The 21,050-nt window shown below is 38.0% G+C and overlaps 1 protein-coding gene across 1 annotated transcript in view; it reads right to left on the reverse strand.

Moving 5' to 3' along the window:
- Positions 1 to 796: 796 nt before the first annotated feature.
- The window catches only part of MOXD1 (monooxygenase DBH like 1), a 48,198-nt gene continuing 27,944 nt past the window's right edge, over positions 797 to 21,050 (reverse strand). Inside the window, exons 5-12 of the mRNA XM_069851863.1 lie at positions 17,818 to 17,997; positions 16,127 to 16,229; positions 13,931 to 14,097; positions 12,301 to 12,492; positions 9,542 to 9,601; positions 7,480 to 7,622; positions 3,907 to 4,075; positions 797 to 1,286 (exon numbers count right to left, since the gene is read on the reverse strand). Of these exons, the coding sequence (XP_069707964.1) occupies positions 1,122 to 1,286; positions 3,907 to 4,075; positions 7,480 to 7,622; positions 9,542 to 9,601; positions 12,301 to 12,492; positions 13,931 to 14,097; positions 16,127 to 16,229; positions 17,818 to 17,997 (1,179 nt within the window). The 3' untranslated portion in view covers positions 797 to 1,121. The remainder of the gene's footprint in view (positions 1,287 to 3,906; positions 4,076 to 7,479; positions 7,623 to 9,541; positions 9,602 to 12,300; positions 12,493 to 13,930; positions 14,098 to 16,126; positions 16,230 to 17,817; positions 17,998 to 21,050) is intronic.

A 21,050-nucleotide genomic window follows, 5' to 3' on the forward strand; every position in this document is an offset into this window, starting at 1 on the left:
CAAATCAACTTATTTTCATAGATACAATCCAGTAAAGTTTATGCAGCATATAGTTTACTATAACTGCAGTGTGGCTATGAAAACAAGGCGGGGGTTGGCTATTTAGTCCTTTTCTACCATGTTGTATAATTTCATTGGGGAGCAATAAATTAAGCATCTTTGAGAATCTTCCCTGCCCGACACAATCTGAATAAAAAAGTTGCAGATTTCCAAGTAATAATAATAAAATAATAAATTATACACATGAGACACAAAAATAACTTCTTAACCAACCACTTGGCCTACCGTGATGCTCAGCATGTGCTAAAAATAAATCTTGGCAGGTTCCTACTATGGTTCCCTGTGCATGCCAGAGCCTGGCTGTGAGATAGATTGTTATTGCTACCGCTATCCAGATCAAATCTGGCAAAGGTGTGCCTACCTCTTACCAAAGCTTTACTCACTGTACAAATACCTTAAGACAAAAGAAACACACTGAATTGCCAAGGACTGAGGAAAAAAAAATACCTGCCATGTCAAAGGACCATACAGGAATTGCTGCGGGGAGATTTGGGCTTCTGCCTGTGTGTTTATCCCTTTCTCACCTATAGCACATGGTTCTCTCGGGAGTTAAGAAGGTTTGAAGTGTGTTGCTCCAAGAAATGTCCTTCTTGAATGAATCCTTCCTGCGGCTTTACAGCATGCTAGTCAAACATGCCCAAGTACATGTTCACAAGACCTCTCCATGCAATAATAATTTCATAACCTGCAGATGTCGAGAACCAAGACAAAATAATACAGCACACAGCAGGCTGAATGTGGTTAACTAAGTTGCTTCTAGTTTATTAATTTTACCCATCTACATAGTTGATCTTGAAAACACCATGTGAAAGAGCCAAGAGAAAGTGTTACAAAACAGGGTGGGAAAAGATTTCCATACGCAACGTGCCAGTGTACCTACCGTGTTTTATACATACTTTACATTGAAAATCAAAAATCCCACAGTTTTCAGAGGAAGTACACGTTTCATTTTGAACTGGCAAATTTAATTTATTAACATGTACAAAAATAAATCTACAATAGCAACAGTGCAAACACATCAGAACTTGCATGGCATAAAGAACACAAATTAATAAAAATTATTATACAAAGGGCCCAATATTTTCTATGATACTAGCAGTGACCTGTACAACAAAAAAAAGTGTGAGGAATAAACTGCAATGTAAACAGGAAGATGAGCTGCATATCACTGGTTCTGGCTTGTATGGTCTCTCTATTTCTGGCGGTAAAGCTGTCATGCCTTGAATCTACAATTAAAATTAAAAAAAAAAAAATCAAAGTTTTGTCACATAAGACTAGAAATTTCTATTTTGTTCTCTAGTTGGCAGCTTGCATGGGAATCTACTGTTAGTTTTATACCAGGCTTGTAGCTTTTACCGTGGAGTCATCAAACTAAGTACATACATTAACGTATACACCAAATGATCAGCCAGCGTGGATAACCATTGCTCTCAGCTCAGGAGCAGCTGTATACACTGGTATCCTTACCAATAAAACAAAGTTAGGCTTTTGTTGATTGCTTTGTATGATCTTACTTTGCTTTGTGGGATTGTTTAGTTGGTTTAGGTTTTGTTTTCATCTCCCTGGAAGATAAAATGGATGTTTACAGTGTTACAGTGCTATAAAGATGCTGGATGATAGTTGAATCATGCAAGGCAGTTTATTGTGTACACATTATTTCAAGGAACCATGAAAGGCTGAGGTTGGAAGTGATCTCTGGAGTTCATCTGGTCCAAAGTCCCTACTCAAGCAAGGTGACCTACAACGGTGTCATATTTCTATGTGTCATATTTCATTCTTACCCTAGAAATCAATGCAATTGTTATGGAGCTGGACCTAACTATCTGCCTGTCATAGTTTTGACATAAGATTAAAGAGATTTGGGTACACTGCTTGGCTGGAGTTTTCCTAATGTACTCCCTACATGTCACAGGAAAGAAGTTTTGCAAACAGATAGCTCCTTGGCACAATTTTTTTTTTTTAAGTCTTAACACCCATCTGCACAACATGTGCTTTATTTGGTTTATTTCTATGTTGCAATTATCCTGCACTGCAGAAAAAAATAAATAGCGACTTCACCTCAGCAAACAAAACACAAAGCTAAAACTGATCAAGGGGCCATCCCTACAGAAGAACGAAGGTATTTTCAACTCACTTTCCCTACTTCAAGTGTTTTTTCCTTCTTTTAACAACTTACTGATTGTTCAGTCATTCAGTTTAAATCTGTTCTTGATTATTATGAGGATGGCCAATTTAATGTACTATCACTAACAAGGGAAGGGAAAGGAAAGACTCCTAATCGTAGCTTTGATGAATATGCCCTAGTCACTTGAAATTGGAAACTATTATTAAAAGATAGAACTAAGCACTCCCAGTTCCAGTGAGATCACTCTTTGACTACATTTTAAAGCCGTAAGAATTGTTCTTTCATCCTGTAAGATAAAGGGCAACATTTTCCAGAAAACATACCATTTAAAAAAACACAGAAGCCTATCCCCTCCTGATAAAATTTTTGTGTGCTTTCCATCATCTTAACTTGTCCTCTGACAAATAATTAGTCAAAGAGTGGCTATGCAGCTGCTGCTGGCCAACAGTCACAAAGGTCAAGCAGTTAAACCAAAACTGGTGAATAGTCACACACACTGTTAATAAGTACTTTTCACAAAAGTTCTGCAATGGGACAAATATTAGAATGAAACAGAACCTCTTTGATTACTTATAGCACACAGCATTTCACTGACATCCCACAGGCAGAACAGTCTGATTGATATTGGAAAGACCAGAGAAAGCCCCTTCAGGAAGGCAATTTCTGCACCACCTGAAAGCATTGTGTGACCTGCTACAAGAAAGTGTGGGCAGTTCTGCAAGGTGAGGAGAATGAGGCAAAGGTCCTTTCCTGGGAAGTATTTCATCAGCGGTATCTTAAATCAGCTCTGTCAGGCTGGCCTAAAATCACAATGGGAGGTAAACCAGTATAATGAGACAATCTCTCCTTCTGAGCAGAGAAGCTCAAAAAATTAAAATGGAATCTTGAACTATAAAGGAGATCAAGAAGCAAGTTATATTTTTCAGCATCTCCTTCAGGAGTGACACTACATGCACTATTAGTTCTTTATAAACACACGTCAACACTAAAGATGACAACTTTTCCCAGCAATCCTGTTAAATTACCAGTAGACATTTAGAATATATAATAACTTACTGGGGAATTATTTTTATCTTATAGGTTTTTTTCATAAAGGGAACTGGGAAAGGACAATGATAGAAGATAAAATCTTCCAACGGCCCACAAAGGAAACAGACAATCCAAATGTATATATTTTGGCCCAATACAAGACCAAAAATACTCAAGAGATATTGGAAGCATCCTCATGAATCTTTAGGCAGTCTAGATGCCTGAGTTAAGAAGTTAGATTCTTGAGGCTTTCTTATGCAGCCAATAAGCTTCCCCATAAGAGGGACTCGGGAGTAGAAACCTAACTTCAGGATTTTGAAACATCTATCACAAGACCCTAATGTACATCCCTGACAATGGAGGCAGCCAAGGGATAAAATCTTTTAACTTGATATCTAATCTTGAGGCATATGGTTACTATCAGTCCCAGACACCCTGGAAGACTCCACACTCCAATTACTGTTTCTGATTAATGATCAAAGCTCCAACTTCTCTACTCCTTTTAAATACTTCTATAACTTGAGCTAAGGGAAAGCATTGATAAAACATTCTCATTATTTATTATTGTATATAAATGCAATATATTTGTGTAAACAGTCTGAAGACATATAACCAGGTACTTATTCATATGCGATGAAACACAGTAAACCACACTTGTTGCACGGCATTGTTGCTTTCTTTTCAACACTTACCGACCATTCTGCGTTATCTGTTTTTGAACATCTTACATTCACTGGCAGTTTAAGCACAAGTTCATTATAGGAGAGACCCTCTGATGTGGACCATTTGAATTTGTTCATTGCATCCATAAAAGACAGGTTTTTATATTGCTTAGGACTCTTGATAATGAAAGGCCAAGTCCTAAAGAAAAATAAATAAATGCATTTTTAAAAATTAGATAAATACCATCAAGTTGGAACTAATGGGTAAAAGCTTTTTAAGAATTTACTCAGAAAAACAAATGTACTATTAATATGCATATTCTGCCTATTTCACATTCTCGGCTAAGTTCTCTGCTACAGAAAAATGATGCAGTTTCACTGATCTCAGTACATTTATGAAAGTTTGTTAGCAGTTTTGGACTTGCTGGGAGATGCTTTTCGAAATGAAAGACTTCAAGTTAAGAAAAAAATTACCTTGCTGTTCTCTGATCTGCAAACCGAATACATGCACAATCACACAATACAAAACAGACCTTCAGTAAAAAAAAAAAAACAAACCCAAAACAAAAGCCACACCCTCTACTTGGCCTGGCAGTCAGCATGGCAATGAAATGTTTGCCATGAGAAAGCTGATTCCAGATGGCTCTGCCAAGCTCTGGTAATAACTCAGATAGGTCAAAACTCAGCCTAGCACAGGAGTTGCTTTAACATGCATTGGTTGGCAGCAGTATCAAAAAGATTAAATAAGAATAAATGGTGTTGCGGAGATTGCCTTTTGGAATGTCCCTATATGCTAGCCGCAGGAGGACGTTAGGCCAGGGGTTAATAGAGAACTGCTGCACTGCTGTGAATGATCTGATTATTCGCCCATGTGTAGGAATCCTCTCCAAGAACAAAAGGGGCCAATCCCATTTCCCAACAGCCAAAGATTTTGTAAGGATAGGAGTGATATTTCTTGGCTTTCATTTAGTAAAGAAAACTCAAATATAATAGTGAAGGAAAATTGAAAAAGAAAAAAACAGCTAAAGAAAACCTTTTCCATTATTTGTACATCCTCATTGTTTGACTGTACCGGGATGAATGGAAACAACATTGTGGATGGGACAAATTTCAAAAACAGAAAGACCAATACAGCTAGTGGACGAATAAAAATAGCTAAAATGTTATATAAGTAACCTAATTAATCCTTTGGTTGGAGCATGGGTTATCTTTTCAAAGTACTTCAGACAGACGTGTTATGTTGTAGTAGGCTGTCTGCCACTGGCTTTGGGTAAAGTGCTGCCTATGCCAAAGTTCTACTCTATTCAACATCTAAGCATGGAGGACATAATTTTAATCAAGTACATGTTTTACACTACTGCAGTCCTATTGCTTTCACCTCAGCTCCTTATGATTTATGCCACTGTCCATGCCATCAAGGCACTGTGGCTCACTTTAGAACTCCTTTTTTTTTTCTCAGAATTCTAAAGGGAGCCACAGTGCCTTGATTCTCCTTCTAGTTTGCCTTCATGTCTAAGTCAAGAGAGAATTTAGAAGAGCCAGTGAAGCAATTCCAGTGTAAGACTGACACAAGAGAGATGAGTATCAGGTCACATATCCTTAGGCTGACAGAGCTTAATGAAATGAGAATTGTGGATTAGATCATAAATACTAGAGGCATTAATAATCTCTTCTTCTAATTACTATTCCATTTGTGGCAGACAGTCTGCATACTTACTCTATTCAAAACATCTTTATTTCCCCAGGCCAAAAGGGCATTTTTTCCCTAAGCACAGTTATCATGAATGAACACTCAAGAGAGCATACATTTATTAGAACATTTTCTTTCTAAGCTCAGAAAGGCTCTTTCAGCTAGGACTATTTTAGAAACTGTGTTCTCCCTGTATTATAAGAGATTGTAAATGGAAATAGCGTGGAAAATGAAGTAGGCATTGATTGCACTGTAACTTTCTTCAAACTTTTCTGGTTTAGATATAAATTTCAAGACTAAGACCAGTAAGCCTGTACATAAAATTACTTTCCAAGAATAGTTTTGTATCATTTTAAGACAAACTATATAAGGAAAGACAACTTTTAGAATGTAAATGTGATGATAAACTGTTAGTCTATCCATTTTATTTTAAAATCTTACTGCTGCCTTGGTTTAGCTATTAAGATGCTTTTATTTTAAGCACTGTGAGGAACACTTTAAAACAAAAATATGCTGTTTATTGATTTTTATATATCAACACACAGATATATCCTGTCTATAGTGGCCTTCCTCCCATTTCCTACTAAACTTTAAATTTTGTCTTGGATTCTGTAAATCACTCTTGCTTTTAGTGACTGATATCATTGGTCAGGCTATCCCACTGACATTAAAGGGCAGAAAAGCCAGATCTATCAACAAATTGGGAAGCATTTCATTCTTGCCGAGGACTCTTGTGATGAAGGACAGCAAGACTTATGCTGACTTACTGGAGAAACAGTAACATGTTCTTTAAAACTCACCAGCCTGTGGCTTACTACAGTGGTCAGATACCCGCAGAATTGCATGGTGGTTATTGTAGATCCTGAGCTGCCTAAATGGTAAGAGCCCCCACCTCATGCCATTCAATTTCAGGAATACTGAAGCAGACAGATCTTACAACAACAAAATTATATTACTGCTTTTGAGCCAAGCAATGGGTCAATAATTAGATTCTTGTGAGTTATTCTTATTAGAAAATAAACTGCTGAATGAGCTAGAGTATTTTCTTTCTGACATGGATTTACATCTCAAGAATGTGCAATGCCCTGCTTCTCTGGACAGTAGGAGTGCAGAACTGCAAGCCCTCTGTAGCCAACAGTTCACTTAAAAAGCTCTTTCTTCCTCTTGGCTAGATTCCTACCACCAGTTCCATGTTTTTCTCACTACTTACCTTGCATGTCATCCTCTGACTTTTTATTCTTCCAAAGCCTCCAATTGTCTCGTTTCCCTCCATCATATTGTTTATCTACCAGTTATCTTTTTCTCATCTTTTACTTATCTTTACATTATCTTTTATGAAGGATTAAATATTCTCTCAATCCTTCCATTTCCTTTTTAACTTAAAACATCTTCCCCTTTTGTGCATTTTTGTCAGTGTCACCCAGACAATGTTAAGCTCTCTGTATGAGCAACAGTTCTAGGATCTGGTTGCACTAACTGACTTCAGCGGTATGACTGACAGTATTATTGACAACAAATCTACCCAGGGTGGCTTGGTACCCATGCTGCCAAAGTTTTTTCTCTCTATATATATGTGAAACACTAACATGTTTCAATAAACCGATAGATTTGAAACATTAATATGACATTGATACACAGTCTTTTTAAAGACGGTTTTGGTGAAAAAGAACTGTTGTGAGAAATATGGGGCTTTTTAACAGAAGAAACCACTTTTTTATTAAAAAAAAAAAAGATGCAAAATAATTTGGCAGGAAAAATAAATAGCAGCATAATGTATTGACCAAAAGAAGTGATATGAGTGACCCTGCAGCTTGTTGCACTACCAGAAAGAAATAAAGGTCATATAAAAATGACCCTGTAATCCCACAGACAGAAATAGAGGTGCTACAGAGATTCATAAACATTTTACTTGCCTGACTGGTCTATAGATTTCCTTAACACCAATGAACTGGAGCTGTTCCATTATATCTGGAATACTTGCACATCGGGTGAGGTTGATTCTTGGGTAATAGAGCAGATATGACAGGCACATTTCATTCCTGGTGCTCAGACCACCCTGAAAATAGGATTTTTCTTTTAAGCAAGATAGCATTGGAATCCTAGAGATAAAAACACTGATTAGCATTTATATGCTAATGAAATGTGTATTAGGAGGCCAAATTCAAGAGGTTTATCTTACACATTAGGTTATCAAGTAGCAAGAAGTCATTATGTAATTAATTACAAAATACATTGCAAGATCAAGCAATAGCTTCTCAGCTTAAAAGATGTTGAAAAAGACAGAAAGAATGCCTGTCAGTAAAATAAGATTCCTGTTATGTTGAAGACTATTTTCTGAGAAGTTCAGGTTTATTTTAGGCTGCCTCCAAGGTACTTATATCTACTATGTTTCAGAAAAAAAGGGCTTCAAATTGGAGCAGATATAGAAAAAACCTGGTAGGATAACTAGTCTGTTTAATAAGAAATTAAATTAGCTTTGCCTATTAAAATGGAGACCAGGATGGAATATGTATCTATATGGGCTCTCCTTGAAAGTACACATGCAGATAAAGAGTAAGAAAGAATAGAGTTATTTAAGTTAGCAGATAATGTTGATGCCAGAACAAATGAGCACTACCTATAAAATAGAGTAAGATTTTTACCTAGCAGAGGAAACACACTTTTAAAAGTCTTCCATTGAGAGCCATGGGGCAAAAAACTACTTTAAAATTAATCTCGGTAAATATGGACAAGATTAGGATCTGCCCATCCCTAAATCCTGTGTGATAGCAGTTCTACAAATTTCACAGAACCACAGGAATAAGAATGAAGAAGACAAAACACAAATCAAGGGCCAAGAGTTAGTTGGGTCATCACACAGAAAAACAGGACAAAAACTCAAAAGCCTTTGTTCTCCCTCCTTTGCTTTTCTTTATGTACCTACTGCATGCGCCCATATGCAAGCCATGATTCAGGGAGATGTACCCCTTTGCCCTCTGGATGCTAGGAACAGATCTTCCTTGCCAAACAGAAATCCCTCAGGTCTCACCACCTGGACATCTGGATCTAGTCCCACCCAAGGCAGCAGGATCAGCCCCTGGCAAAGACTGGGTGCCAGCAGCTGCATGTCTCCCATAAACATAGCATGGCTGGCATCACTCTCTGCTTTCATAGCCAGTTTGCATGTTCAGCTCATGTCCCAACAACTGAATTTGCTTCACCTCCAAAATCAAGTGGCCACATTGCAAAGCCCAGTGCCTGGGCTCTGCCAACCTAAAAAGCTGCATTCCGGAGACGGCATTCCACCAGGTGTCAAACCTGACCTGGACCTCAGCCCCAAGGACATGCACTGAGGGCTGTGGCACAGACGCATCTTGTGCCTCAGCTGACACAGTGCAAGGGTATGTTGCGGCATCCCCCTGCACTGTCCTGAGGCAGAAGTTATCCATGAAGGTCCCTGTCACTGAAAAAGCCCCTGCATGAGAAAGGCAATGCTCAGAGACTCACTGCGCCCAACTTCCTCTTCCTACCCAAAGGATCTGCATTTTGCCTGCATTCTGTGTCAGGTACAAAAGCAAGTGGTTAAATCTTGGTCACAGTGTAAGTAAAAATAAATACATAGGAACAGGCAATTACAACTTTGAGGGAAAATGCATAACAGCTTCATAAAAACAGTTCACTGGAATATGCAGAATTTGCATGTTAGAACATGTTATGAAGAAAGCACTGCTTATGCTAGTGAAATCTGATTTTAAAAGATCTTTTATGAGCTGGCTTGCTTATTTTTATAAACCAAACATATGAAAGCCTTATGCAAGAGATCATAATAGTCCCTGATGACTTTAAAACCTAAGAATCTATGAGAGGAAAGATAATACATAATTACATGCACACAGGCATTAACAAGTTCACACTTATTAATAGCATTTTATGGAAAATATTTTAGTTCCCAATATTATCTCTGCACTTATTTTGATCCATTAAAACTTTTCTTACCCAGGTCATACGAATTCGGTCCACAGTACTGTAGTGACATTCTGTAATTAAATTATCACCCTGAAACACAAGATTTAGGTATTTCAGAGTTCTGAAGTTTATCAACATCAGCTTCAGGTAACCACAGATGACAGCAAACACTTAAAAACACTTAAAAAATAAAGGTGGATACTACTGAGAGCAAAGGATTAAGTAATTATCATTTCGAGGCCTTGGCACTTAACATTCATATTATCCCAGATCCTTGGGGATCGCCCATGGATTAAAACGGAGTCTTATTAAGACTCTGGTCTGTTGCGGGCTTGTTTTTTTTTTTTTTTTAAATAGCAATGGAGCTGCCCAGATATAATGCCATTTTCAGGAAAATTGTATTTGTGGGTGATCTATACACATGATTTTTGCTCCAAAACTCATCCAGTGCTGCTTTGGACAGCTTTCCCCAGGCTAATTTATCCTGCCAAACTTCAATAGAAATACCTGCCAAATTAGGAAAAGAAAGTTTTCCACATAACAATAACAACTACTTATCTGCCAAGCCTGTGAGTAAAGGAGTGGCAGGCAAAGTCTTAACTACATTGACAGATATGTATGGGAAAGGCTGAATATTTACTCTCTCAAGTGCCTACAATCAACTTTTTACTGTCTTGACAAACTGATCTACGCTTTGGTATTACCTTTGTTTCCTGTACCTAATCAAATACAAGTCCCAAAATCACAATGATAATCAAGTGGAAATTAAAATATTAAAGAACATAGTCATACATCAAAAATCTGGTATTTTTAGGCCACCTCATATCACAATGATGACAGAGGTTTATTTGCTTTGGTTTGGTTTTTTGTATCATCATCTTCTCTTATCACTTATTATATTAATCTTCTCTGAAAAAAACAGATGACCCTTCAAATGTTGAGAATTCTTCCATTCCTGCAGGCTCTCTCGTTGACAGATTAATGCTAGTGCTAACTATTCTCTGGGCTGCTGGAAGAAGGTGCATCAGCCTTGTGTCAGCCAAATGGAGACGGAGCTCTCTCTGAAGCAGCATCAACTGGCATAGCTTCACTGCTCCCAGCAGGAGTGTGCTGGTTCCCACCAGCAAGGTCTTTGGCTCTTGTAGCTTACAGACTGGATAACAGTCACTAAAAGTGTTCCTTCTGTGAGATTTTGATCTGTTGCTCCCAAATCTGGAAGAAAGTGCTTGTGTACAAAGAAAACAACCTGAACTCCATGAGCTGAAAGGATACACCCTTGGAAGAAGAGCTGGCAGAAGGAGAATATCAAGAAGTTCTATGAAAATTTTTAACAGTAATAATTACTTGATTAAACTCTGGTCCGAATTACACCAGAGTGATGTATGTAAAGCTGTACTGCTATTTTTGCATAAGATGAAAACAATAAAAGGCATGAAAAAGGCTCACTTCAGAGAAAGAAATCCTGCTTCTACTTGAGCTGTCTTTTTTAAATTGCTGATACCATCAAATACTTCTTCTAGTCTTTCTGCTGTCTGCTTCTTTTTGTTCTTGAATTTTAAGAGGTCTTTCTCTATAATCTGAGTGGATTTTCCTAAAAATATTACAGGTTTTCTCTGCAGACCTGTCATCTTCTGCCAACCTTCATCCTAAACCCTTCAACACTTCTTTCCTGGATGATGTAACACCATTTTGTCTTTGAAGTCCCCATGAAGTACAAGCAGTTGGACTTCAAAGAGTAAATGCTGCACCTGATCAACCATGTTTTGCTGTAGAAATTAAATTAGAAAGTTAGCATTTTAGCTTGTTTCCTTCAAAAGGCAAATATTAAAGTTTCCCAGTGTGGGAGAAGAGAAGCCTGGAAGTTGAAACCATGGGGCTCCTGACCATACTTGAAGTTCACTCATTCCAAAGCTCTTTTCAGCTCCCTTCCCTCACTGGTTTCAATCTTTTAAAAAATCCAGTTGTTTGATATTTCGACCAATTACACCAAGTTCTGGCTGCTCTGCTGGTCAAATCTGGAGCACCCAGTCTTTGCAGCTCTAAACTTTCTGTACTCAGGCAAAAATTTCAACAATTGATGCCAGCTGGAACTAACAAAGGTTGAGTGAATAATTTTTAAATGAGTGATTCAACCAAAAAAAAATAGTCTTTTCATGCAATACCTATGAACAGCTACTGCTTTATAATATAATTGCAGCTGGGATTTTTATAAAAGATAAATTACTTTATTCTCACAAGAGCAGCAGATAGGAAGAAGAAATCATGTAATTGTGTTTTGTTTTCTCAGTGAAACCTCACAGGGAACATAAGCACAGGTTTCACTCTTAACAACAAATGAAAATGTGAAACAAACAGAAGTCTTAACTGATTTGTAGACACAGGCTTGCATTGCTAGATATTTGCTGTGTGCAAATACTCAAGATGTGTTACTTGGCTGCAGCGACTCTGTAAAGCCACGTGGTGGCTTCAGCTGGCTGGATGCACAAAGACAGCGTAACCAGGCACACCTGGTTTTATGATCTGCTTTGTCCAAGCATTTGTAGCAGCAAAGACTAAATCACATAGTTGTGGACACCAAATGCATTCAAAAAAGTTTGAATTGATGGGCCAAGCTAGTTCTCTAGTGTCCCCTGAGATATTGCAACTTTAATGCGCTAGTCACTGTTTGGTAAGTGGGAAAAAGAACAAAACATTCAAGAATCCTGCAGCAAGGTTAATCCTCAATGTGAACAAATGTTAAGCACACAATCTCTTAAACACTCTCAGGGAAAGAAGCAAGGGTGTCTTACTGGCAAGATTACTCTTTCTTCATTCAGATACTGAAACTCCTGGAAGTTGAAGTCAAACTCATCATCATAAGCAAGCAGCTTCTGCTCCTTGCCATTGTGGAAATGGCGCATCCTGATAGCTCTGCCAGCAAGATGAGCATGAAGAAGTACTGCAAACACATGAATCCCAGCAGGTCTCTCAGCACCTAGAGCCTGACCAGAGGAACCAACACCATCAGTGTGCCCAGATACAATGTGATGTAATGCAGTGTACAAACAGAGCAGAAAACACAGTAATAAATTTATTTTACATTCCCTCAGTTTATAGCAAAGTGTAGCCTGAAGCAAAAACAGATCTGTATGTGAAATTAAGGTTTGATATACAAATCAGACTTGGGTTTTCTCTGTTACTTTTTTTTTCAATAAAAACATGTTTTGACTCCTAATGAACACAGTTTTGGTGAAAATCAACTGGACTACCAATAACTCGCAATAGATTAAGACTTTGAAAGGCAATATATACTAAAACCTGCACATTATTTTACTGCTATTGGCCAATATTGCTGAATGTGAATGTTTATTGTGAAAAAGACTTTCTACGCAGTTATGAATGATGTTATCATCAATATTGTGCCAAAAGAAGTGCTTTAAATTAAGACGCTGTAATTATAACATGCTCTACTTCCCATCTTCAAGTCAACTGGTAGTGAAAATACTACACATTTATATCTGAAATGTTTTTCCAGGTCAAAAACATTTTAAAATTAACTTTTCCAAATCAACACAAATCTGACATCATTCCCATTCTATCTGAGATCTATCAATCTGAACTTTTGGTATGCTAAACTTAGATCCTCGTTCAGAGCCCAAACTATAAATAATCTGTTATCGCAATACCTTTCAAGTACAGCCTTAAGATCAGAAACCTCATGACTACAAATTACTGAAGTGGTTTTAGGCTGGAAAATGCTATGACAACATGCAACATTTAACATCACCAAGTACAAATCTAAATTCCATCTCAAATTTGCCCTTCACTCCAAACCACATCATAACAAACATTGATTCAACCTTTCTCTGTAAGTGACAAATATATGAGAATCTCTCATGATACATTAATCTAATTTTAAACTATTGCTTCTATTATCTGTAGAGATATTTAGATTATCCTAATGGAACCAATTAATGAATGCATAGTTTTGTACTTTGGCCTATACAACAAAACCATTTCAGGTCTTTAGTTTCTGTGGTTGGTGTAAGAATACCTTAGTCTTTCATTTCACAATTAGCAGCTCTTTGCATGTGCACAGATCTTAATTAGTCTCCCTCAACATTTTTTCTGGGCTAGCTATTCCAGGCTATGAATTAGATTTGTGATGGAAAGCAATATATGTTTACATATTGAACAAAAAATTAAATCATTGCAAGCGCTCTGTCATCCAGTACAATTACTTATATCAGCAAAGCAACCTGAATGGTGAGCACCCCAAATATTCAGATCAAAAGGACTCAACATTCTGTAAGGCAGCATGTAGGAGATGCCTTTGTTCACATCTTTAGCCGGTAAATATCAATCCTTCCAAGAAGTTAAAGAGGCTGTCCAAAACTCTTTCTAAGAATGCAAACCAACAGAGTCAGGCAGGAGATATACCTCTTCCAGACATTCCAGCGTGCAGTGACCTTCTGACACAAATTCAGGCATGCCTGGTGGTATATTGTGAAAAAGGCTGACCCAAAGACCAGCTTCAATAACCCCAGCATCATATTTCCTTATAACTGGAGTGTAGATTAATCTCAGACCAGAGTTATCTATCAAGCCTGCAAAAAAAAAAAAAAAGAACTCAGTCAGCCATGGCTATAAATCAGTACTTTAAAAAAAAAAAATTATTTACATTTTCCAAGGCTTGTCTGAAGTTTTTTACATGAAAATTGAGGAATCAGCCCCAGTAACCTGGAAATGAGTAAAATAATATGAGAAATTAATATATAGGGATAGCCCACAGGAAGGTTGTTAAACACGGTATGTGGATATCTGTGGTGCTCAGAGGTGAATGAAAAATATGTGCTGCACATAGCCCCTGTGTTCTTTCCACTAAGTTATCCAACAGGGGCCTCAGAGACCTTTTCAAATCTCAGTTTTGAAAATTAAAAATGAAAAAAACCATATCAGCTATCTCAAAGAAGGTAAGAGGCTTCCTGGTAATATATATTGGTCTTCCAAAACACATAACTGCCATAGCAGTGCCTGAAACCAATTTTTTCATCAACGTGAAATCAGCAGGCTGTTTTAAGATAGGGAGAGGGAGACCAAGTCACCCAGTCACTAAAATACCTAAGAAAGGGGAGTATATAATTATCAAGGAACAAAGGATATGCTCTATGCATAGCCAGGTAAGAGTGAACATCAATTATGAGATATTCTGCAATACACTAATCACAGTTCAGGTGATATATACTGTCCCACAACATCCCAATTTTCATGTGTTTGGGAATCCATATCCATTCCCTTACTGAAGCTATTTGCACAATCTCATCAATCTGAATTTCTCCTGTGTGGTATTTCCTCTTCAAGCTTGTTGCTAACATCTAAATGCCAGAAATTTTTACAATAAGTAAGAGGATATGATAAACAATCTCAAGCGATGTCACCTGTCCAATTAAAAGTAAATGTTAAGGATTTCATAAACAGAAGCATTCAAAACCATCCAAGTTAGGAGAAGTTCAAACATTTTTGAGTCTAACTGGAAGCCAAAGGCGACTACCTATCTGTGTCCCTTATGGAAGCTTTACCCCAGATCACAACAGGAGGCTAACAATTTCCCAGCCTAGGAAAATGTAAATACCCAAACAAGGAAATTAACGTGACCCAATGGCAGGTTGGATGCTGTGTCGGAAGGACTCATGTGCTCCCAGCCAAAGCAAGGGGAGCACAGGTCTACTTCCTACCACACCTAGCACCTTAGGGAGGAAAGAAACATGACCTGGTTTACAGCCTTTGCCTACGCTGACCTGTTCCTAGGTCTTTGGTGAGACTCTGTGTTCCTTAGGACTGTCCCAATAGGGCAAAATTGTCCTCATTGCTTAAAAAGGAAACAAAACAGTATTATTCCCAGTTCTTTATCTGCCACTTGAATTAAAACGATGGTATCATGCAGCACAGTTTATTAAAATAAAACATTTCAGAGACATAACCAATTTGGAAATAGTTTTTCTGCAAGAGACTTCTCAGGCTTCCAGGTTACATTTGATGGAGAAGCAGATAAGACAGCTTCAAAGTTGCCTAGATTTGCTGGGGCTCCCTGCTTTCTTCCTTTTACTTCTTCTACATACAAATGAATTTTAGAAAGAATATTAAAAAACACCATTATAAATAAAACTATTATCTTTCAAGATAAACTCCTTTTACCTAGTGAATAGTCTAGCAACCTGAGTCTATATATCACCTTTAGAAAAGGTCTGTGGTTCAGGTAGATGTTTTAAAAAAGATAGTGTAAAAAAAAAATGATAAAAGGCTCATTCCCTGTGCTGCTGCCTCATAGTCTGGGTGCTGTGCTGCTCTCTCTCAGTCTGGTTCAATTTCCCAGGAAAAGAAAAGGAGAGAGAACATGAAGAATGTAGTGATAAAACGAGATGTATTTGCCTGGTACTTGTATCTCTGAACTTCCTACCAACTTCAGGTTAAGCTTTTGAGTGCAGTGAAAAAATACTGGGAACTAGGAGCTATCAAGCAGGGAAAAATAAACCTCAGCTTTGTATTTGCTCTGTTTGCCATGCAATGCAATCAGAAATGCTTGTGTCTAATACATTTTAAAGTCTTCCATGTTTTAAAGAGTGTGAGGGCACAAACCTTCTGTGTATGATGGATTGTCATAATGTACCTCCATAAGAACGAACTGAGGGTCAGCTGTTGTGCCAATGGATAAACCAACATGAGGAGGGTAGGTGAAGCCCTGGAAATCAACACATGCATATAGTTATTTTTGCCACGGTTAAAAGTTATTTTTTTTAATATAAATATATCTAGTTTTGGGGTTTTTTTCAATGATACAATCATAGTAATGATAAGATTTACAAAGGTAATTTGTTTTAAAACTTTCTGAATATGGCACTGTGTTCTAATACAGCTATTATACAATCAATGCTCTAAATAACTATGTCAATATAAAATAGTAGATCCTATGCCTGCTAGAGGATAAAGCCCTGGGCAAACTGGTCTGCCCTCACCACTGACCCTACTTTGAGTAGAAGAGTGGACTAGAGATTTCCTGAGCTTCCTTCCAACATGCATTATCCTGTGATCTTATGATTATTTATCCTGTATTTATTGCTTGAGCAGAAAGGAAAATTCCATGTTAAATGTGTAAACATTGCATTACCAAGCAGTTAGTCTGACAATAAAACACTTATGAGAAAGTGAATCTACATTTTTAAGGTTCCCAGTTTTTAAAAGTAGTAATTTACAGGGAATACTGAGGTTGTGTGTAATTCAATAATTTCTCATGCACAAATCACTGCATTCTAAGCAAAACAATTTGAACACTAAAATTGCTCTTCATGGCTACATATGCATTAGCAAGCCATGTAGTGCAAAAGAAATAGTCTGTACAGTGCAACAGCTTGTGCTGGACCCAGTGTCCCCAAACGATTCTCCTTTGGGCAACCTCTGGTCAGACCTCACGCACAAAACCCCATTTATTGCTGGGAGGTGAAGGGTTCACCCATGAATGTTCAGTTTAACTTCATTCCGAAGGGAACCATGCAAGTTCTCAAAGCACTAGCGATGATAAACAGCTTGGTAAATGGGGATAGCTGGCAGATTTACCTCAGAAGCTCCCTCCTAATTCAAACTAAAATACTAGTATCTTCTAAGTGAATTTATTTACCAAATCCACTTTTAGAGTAGAAAGTAGTAGAATCTGTATAATTTTACAATATATATCTAATATGTTAATATGCAATTTGAGATTCTAGCTTTCTGAAATGTGCAGTTTGCGATTCCAACTTTCTGCTGCTTGATGGACCTTAGTGAATTAAGCATAGTACACAGTACACACCTCCATTCTATGTAACGGTAAATTAAAGTAAGTGAAGTGAGCACTCCAGTAAACCTGAATGTAACCCAGATCTGACAGATCTCTTTATAGATCTCTAACAACGGGATCATCCTTGCAAAAACCTGTGTAGTGCTTCTCATATGATAATTTATTTATATGAGTTTTTCTTATTTCATTTAGATTAAGACAGCTGAAAGTACAAATACTAGGTCAGAACATAGCTGATGGCGAAAATGCACAAAGCATACATCAGGGATAATGCTCACTGTGGATTAAACTTCTTTTGATGGGTCCATGTAGCAGCTCTGGATTCCTCGCACTGCAGTACTTGAAGATGGTTTTGAGCTCAGGCTGGCAAATTTAGGGATTGAGATAGTGTACCCTTAAAAACAGACTGAGTGATATACTAGGATGAAGCTTTGTTATGGTACACATCCTCCTGCATCCCCATTGATGAACCATGCTAGACAGCCATTCATCCTACCTCTCCTCCAATGGCCCAAGCAAAAATGACTGTTTCGCATGTGAGAAAAGAGTCTGGCATGTTGGGGTGGTAACACTCATGTCCGTAGTCCAGCACACTGTCATTCAAATTGCTGCTGCACTGGTAGAGAAGGATATGGTGCACTAGATTCTCATGGCCTTTCTGGATCAATGGCACAATCTGTCAATGTCAAAAGAAGAGGAAGGGAAGGGAAGGGAAGGGAAGGGAAGGGAAGGGAAGGGAAGGGAAGGGAAGGGAAGGGAAGGGAAGGGAAGGGAAGGGAAGGGAAGGGAAGGGAAGGGAAGGGAAGGGAAGGGAAGGGAAGGGAAGGGAAGGGAAGGGAAGGGAAGGGAAGGGAAGGGAAGGGAAGGGAAGGGAAGGGAAGGGAAGGGAAGGGAAGGGAAGGGAAGGGAAGGGAAGGGAAGGGAAGGGAAGGGAAGGGAAGGGAAGGGAAGGGAAGGGAAGGGAAGGGAAGGGAAGGGAAGGGAAGGGAAGGGAAGGGAAGGGAAGGGAAGGGAAGGGAAGGGAAGGGAAGGGAAGAAAAAGAAAAAAATCACATCAGATGTAACTATTTCAATGAAGGTATGCAGACAGAACTAAAAATTATATCATGCCTTTATTTTAAAATGGTGTTAGATTGTAGTTATGTTGAGATGCTACTTCAGCACTTTGCAACCTCAAGCATTAAAAACATCATTACCTAAGTGTATCACCAGAGGACAGGAAGAAAATGCTGTGTCTTGATGAAACCTCTGTTGTCATCTGTCTTGTCCCTTCTCCCACCCCAGTCTCGCACTGTCACTTGATTTGCTCCCTGCCTAATCTTGTTTAGCCACATTCCAACATGAAGGGGATATAAACCAGCTGAACATCTGTTCAACTAAATTGGCTTGGTATTGGAACTACTTAGAACTTTTCATCCCTGTTTCTGCCTCTTTTGCACTATTTGAAACTAGAGCTGCCCATAGATTCTGTACGTCTAGGGTGAGCCTGGAGGTACAGCCCACATTCTTCAGCAGCTCAAGATGGACTTCCAAATTTTTTTGACATCTACAAGAAATTAGAATTATTTTACAATCTGCTCAGTTGTAAAGGCTTTATTAACATAAAGTGATTCCTCAGAGGTTGGGTACTCCAGTCTGTTTATGGCAGTGAAGAGCTGGAGGGCTCTCAGGGATGTCTGGGTGTCCTCAGCATAATTTGACCACCAAACTTTAGGGTAGACTGAAATTATTTCATTCCCATATAACACTGTTCACTCCCTCGTTGGATGGATGATGTTAAATTATCTCTGTCTGAGATGACATCCCTCAGGCAAACAAGAATAGTTCTGAAAAGATTAATTTTGTTTTTCAGAAAGATCATATTCCACAAAATATCAGCACATAGAAAATAATATTAAAATGAAAGTTTTCCCCTTGCTTTTGCTTTCAAATACTGCATTCCATTCTGTCATATCTACCTTCAAGTTGAATAAGATAAACGTTCATGTTTTCATGGGAAAAGTAAAGTTTTGGCAATGCATCTCTTAAGATACATAGTGGCATGCAGTTGTGCCTTTTACTGTTAGGAGAGAGAAGGCATTTTAAACAGACAAAAAACATACACACATCCTGACTTGCGCCATGAGTTTTGCAAGCACACAAACCCCAGCTACCAGAGCATCAGAACAGGGTAAGCAAGAAGAGTTTATTACTTTATTAAAATATTGTTAGTACAATATTTTTACCAGAAATGTACATCTCTTTGTTCAAACCACTAAATCAATTACAAAGGAGGAAGGGCAGGAAGAAGCAACCAGAGCCTGCGCATATCAAGACCACCCTCATTGATATAAATCTGCAAAATACCATAGAAGCTGGGCTCTCAGGGAGTTCAGCTGCTGCTGAGTTCTGCATGTCTATCCAAGAAGTTCACAACCTAAACCCACCCGCTTCACTGCGCTCAGAAGTCAATGGAAGGATGCCAATTCACACAGATATACTAAAGCTTTGTTCTAATGGCAAGAATGAAATACTTCACAAGATATTTTATGTACTGTTCTTAGCAATCACTATTTTACTGAGCCTTAGCAACATCATGAATTATTGTACTATGAAAGTAAAGGTATCTTTGAAGGAGTTGAGTCAGTTTTCCCATCAGATAAGAATTTATTCCCATTATATCAGACTGACTGACAAAGATCCAGAAATCCATTTCAGCTTAATGTTTCTTCTCCTCTCTGCTCCTTCATATACCTGTAATTCATCCAAATTCTGCAGAACTAAAACACATTCATATCATGGCAGCAAATACATTATATAGCAGGATAAATCCCCAGAATTCAGAAACTCCACATCAGGTATGGGTTAGTTAGCCAAATGGTTATAGGTATATTAGCTCTGTAGCTACTACAAAAGAGAGTATTTTTTGTCCCAACATGAGATAGTTCTGCCTGCTTTTACAAGATCCCAGTACCTGCTGTGCGTACAATCACTACTTCAAAACCAATTTCCCCTCAAAACAATGGGACATCACCAAAATTAGAAACTCGCATCCCGTCATCAGTTTCTAGTGTCGATTGCCTAAACAACAATAGCACTTCAAAAAGGAGGTTTGTTCAGCTTTCTTTAGAGAAGATAAGAAAAACTAAAACAAACCCTTCTGCATCTTTCCGACACATACCGTAGGATAACCTCTGTTCTTCAAAGACACAAATAAATAATGAAAAGCAGCAGTGAAGCTACACATTTTACTCATTTTTATTACAACTCTTCCCTTTTAAACAAAGAGAGAAAAAACAAAAGAAACTATTAGGGATGGTGAAAATCTGTTAACAAAAATCCTAGGAAAAGCTCATTAATCACAATTGTTTATTTCTGAGAAATGTATGGAGATATTTTAATGGTCAGCTTCCTAATGATCATGGCATCATTTCTGGTTGAAACCAGAGAAGAAAGAGGTGCAAACTCTCTAGATCTTTTGGGTTCCCTTTCTCTGATCTGATGAATAGCTAACTGTAATTATTTACTAGAACAACCTCAGCAGACAAGAAAATTAAGATATATTATTTGATGCTCTATTGTAGTGATTAACTGGAGCAGGGATTTAAACATGCCGTTCTACATCCCAAGTGATACTGACCTAGTTACTCAGCCATTTTTATTTTAGCTTACAGAGTAAGTCAGTTGTTTAGGTTGCCTCTCCTATCCTCCTTCACTTTCCACAAAGAGTATCTGTACCGCTTAGTTTGC

This window comes from Phaenicophaeus curvirostris, chromosome 2 (genome assembly GCF_032191515.1).
Source record: "Phaenicophaeus curvirostris isolate KB17595 chromosome 2, BPBGC_Pcur_1.0, whole genome shotgun sequence".
NCBI lineage: Eukaryota > Metazoa > Chordata > Aves > Cuculiformes > Cuculidae > Phaenicophaeus > Phaenicophaeus curvirostris.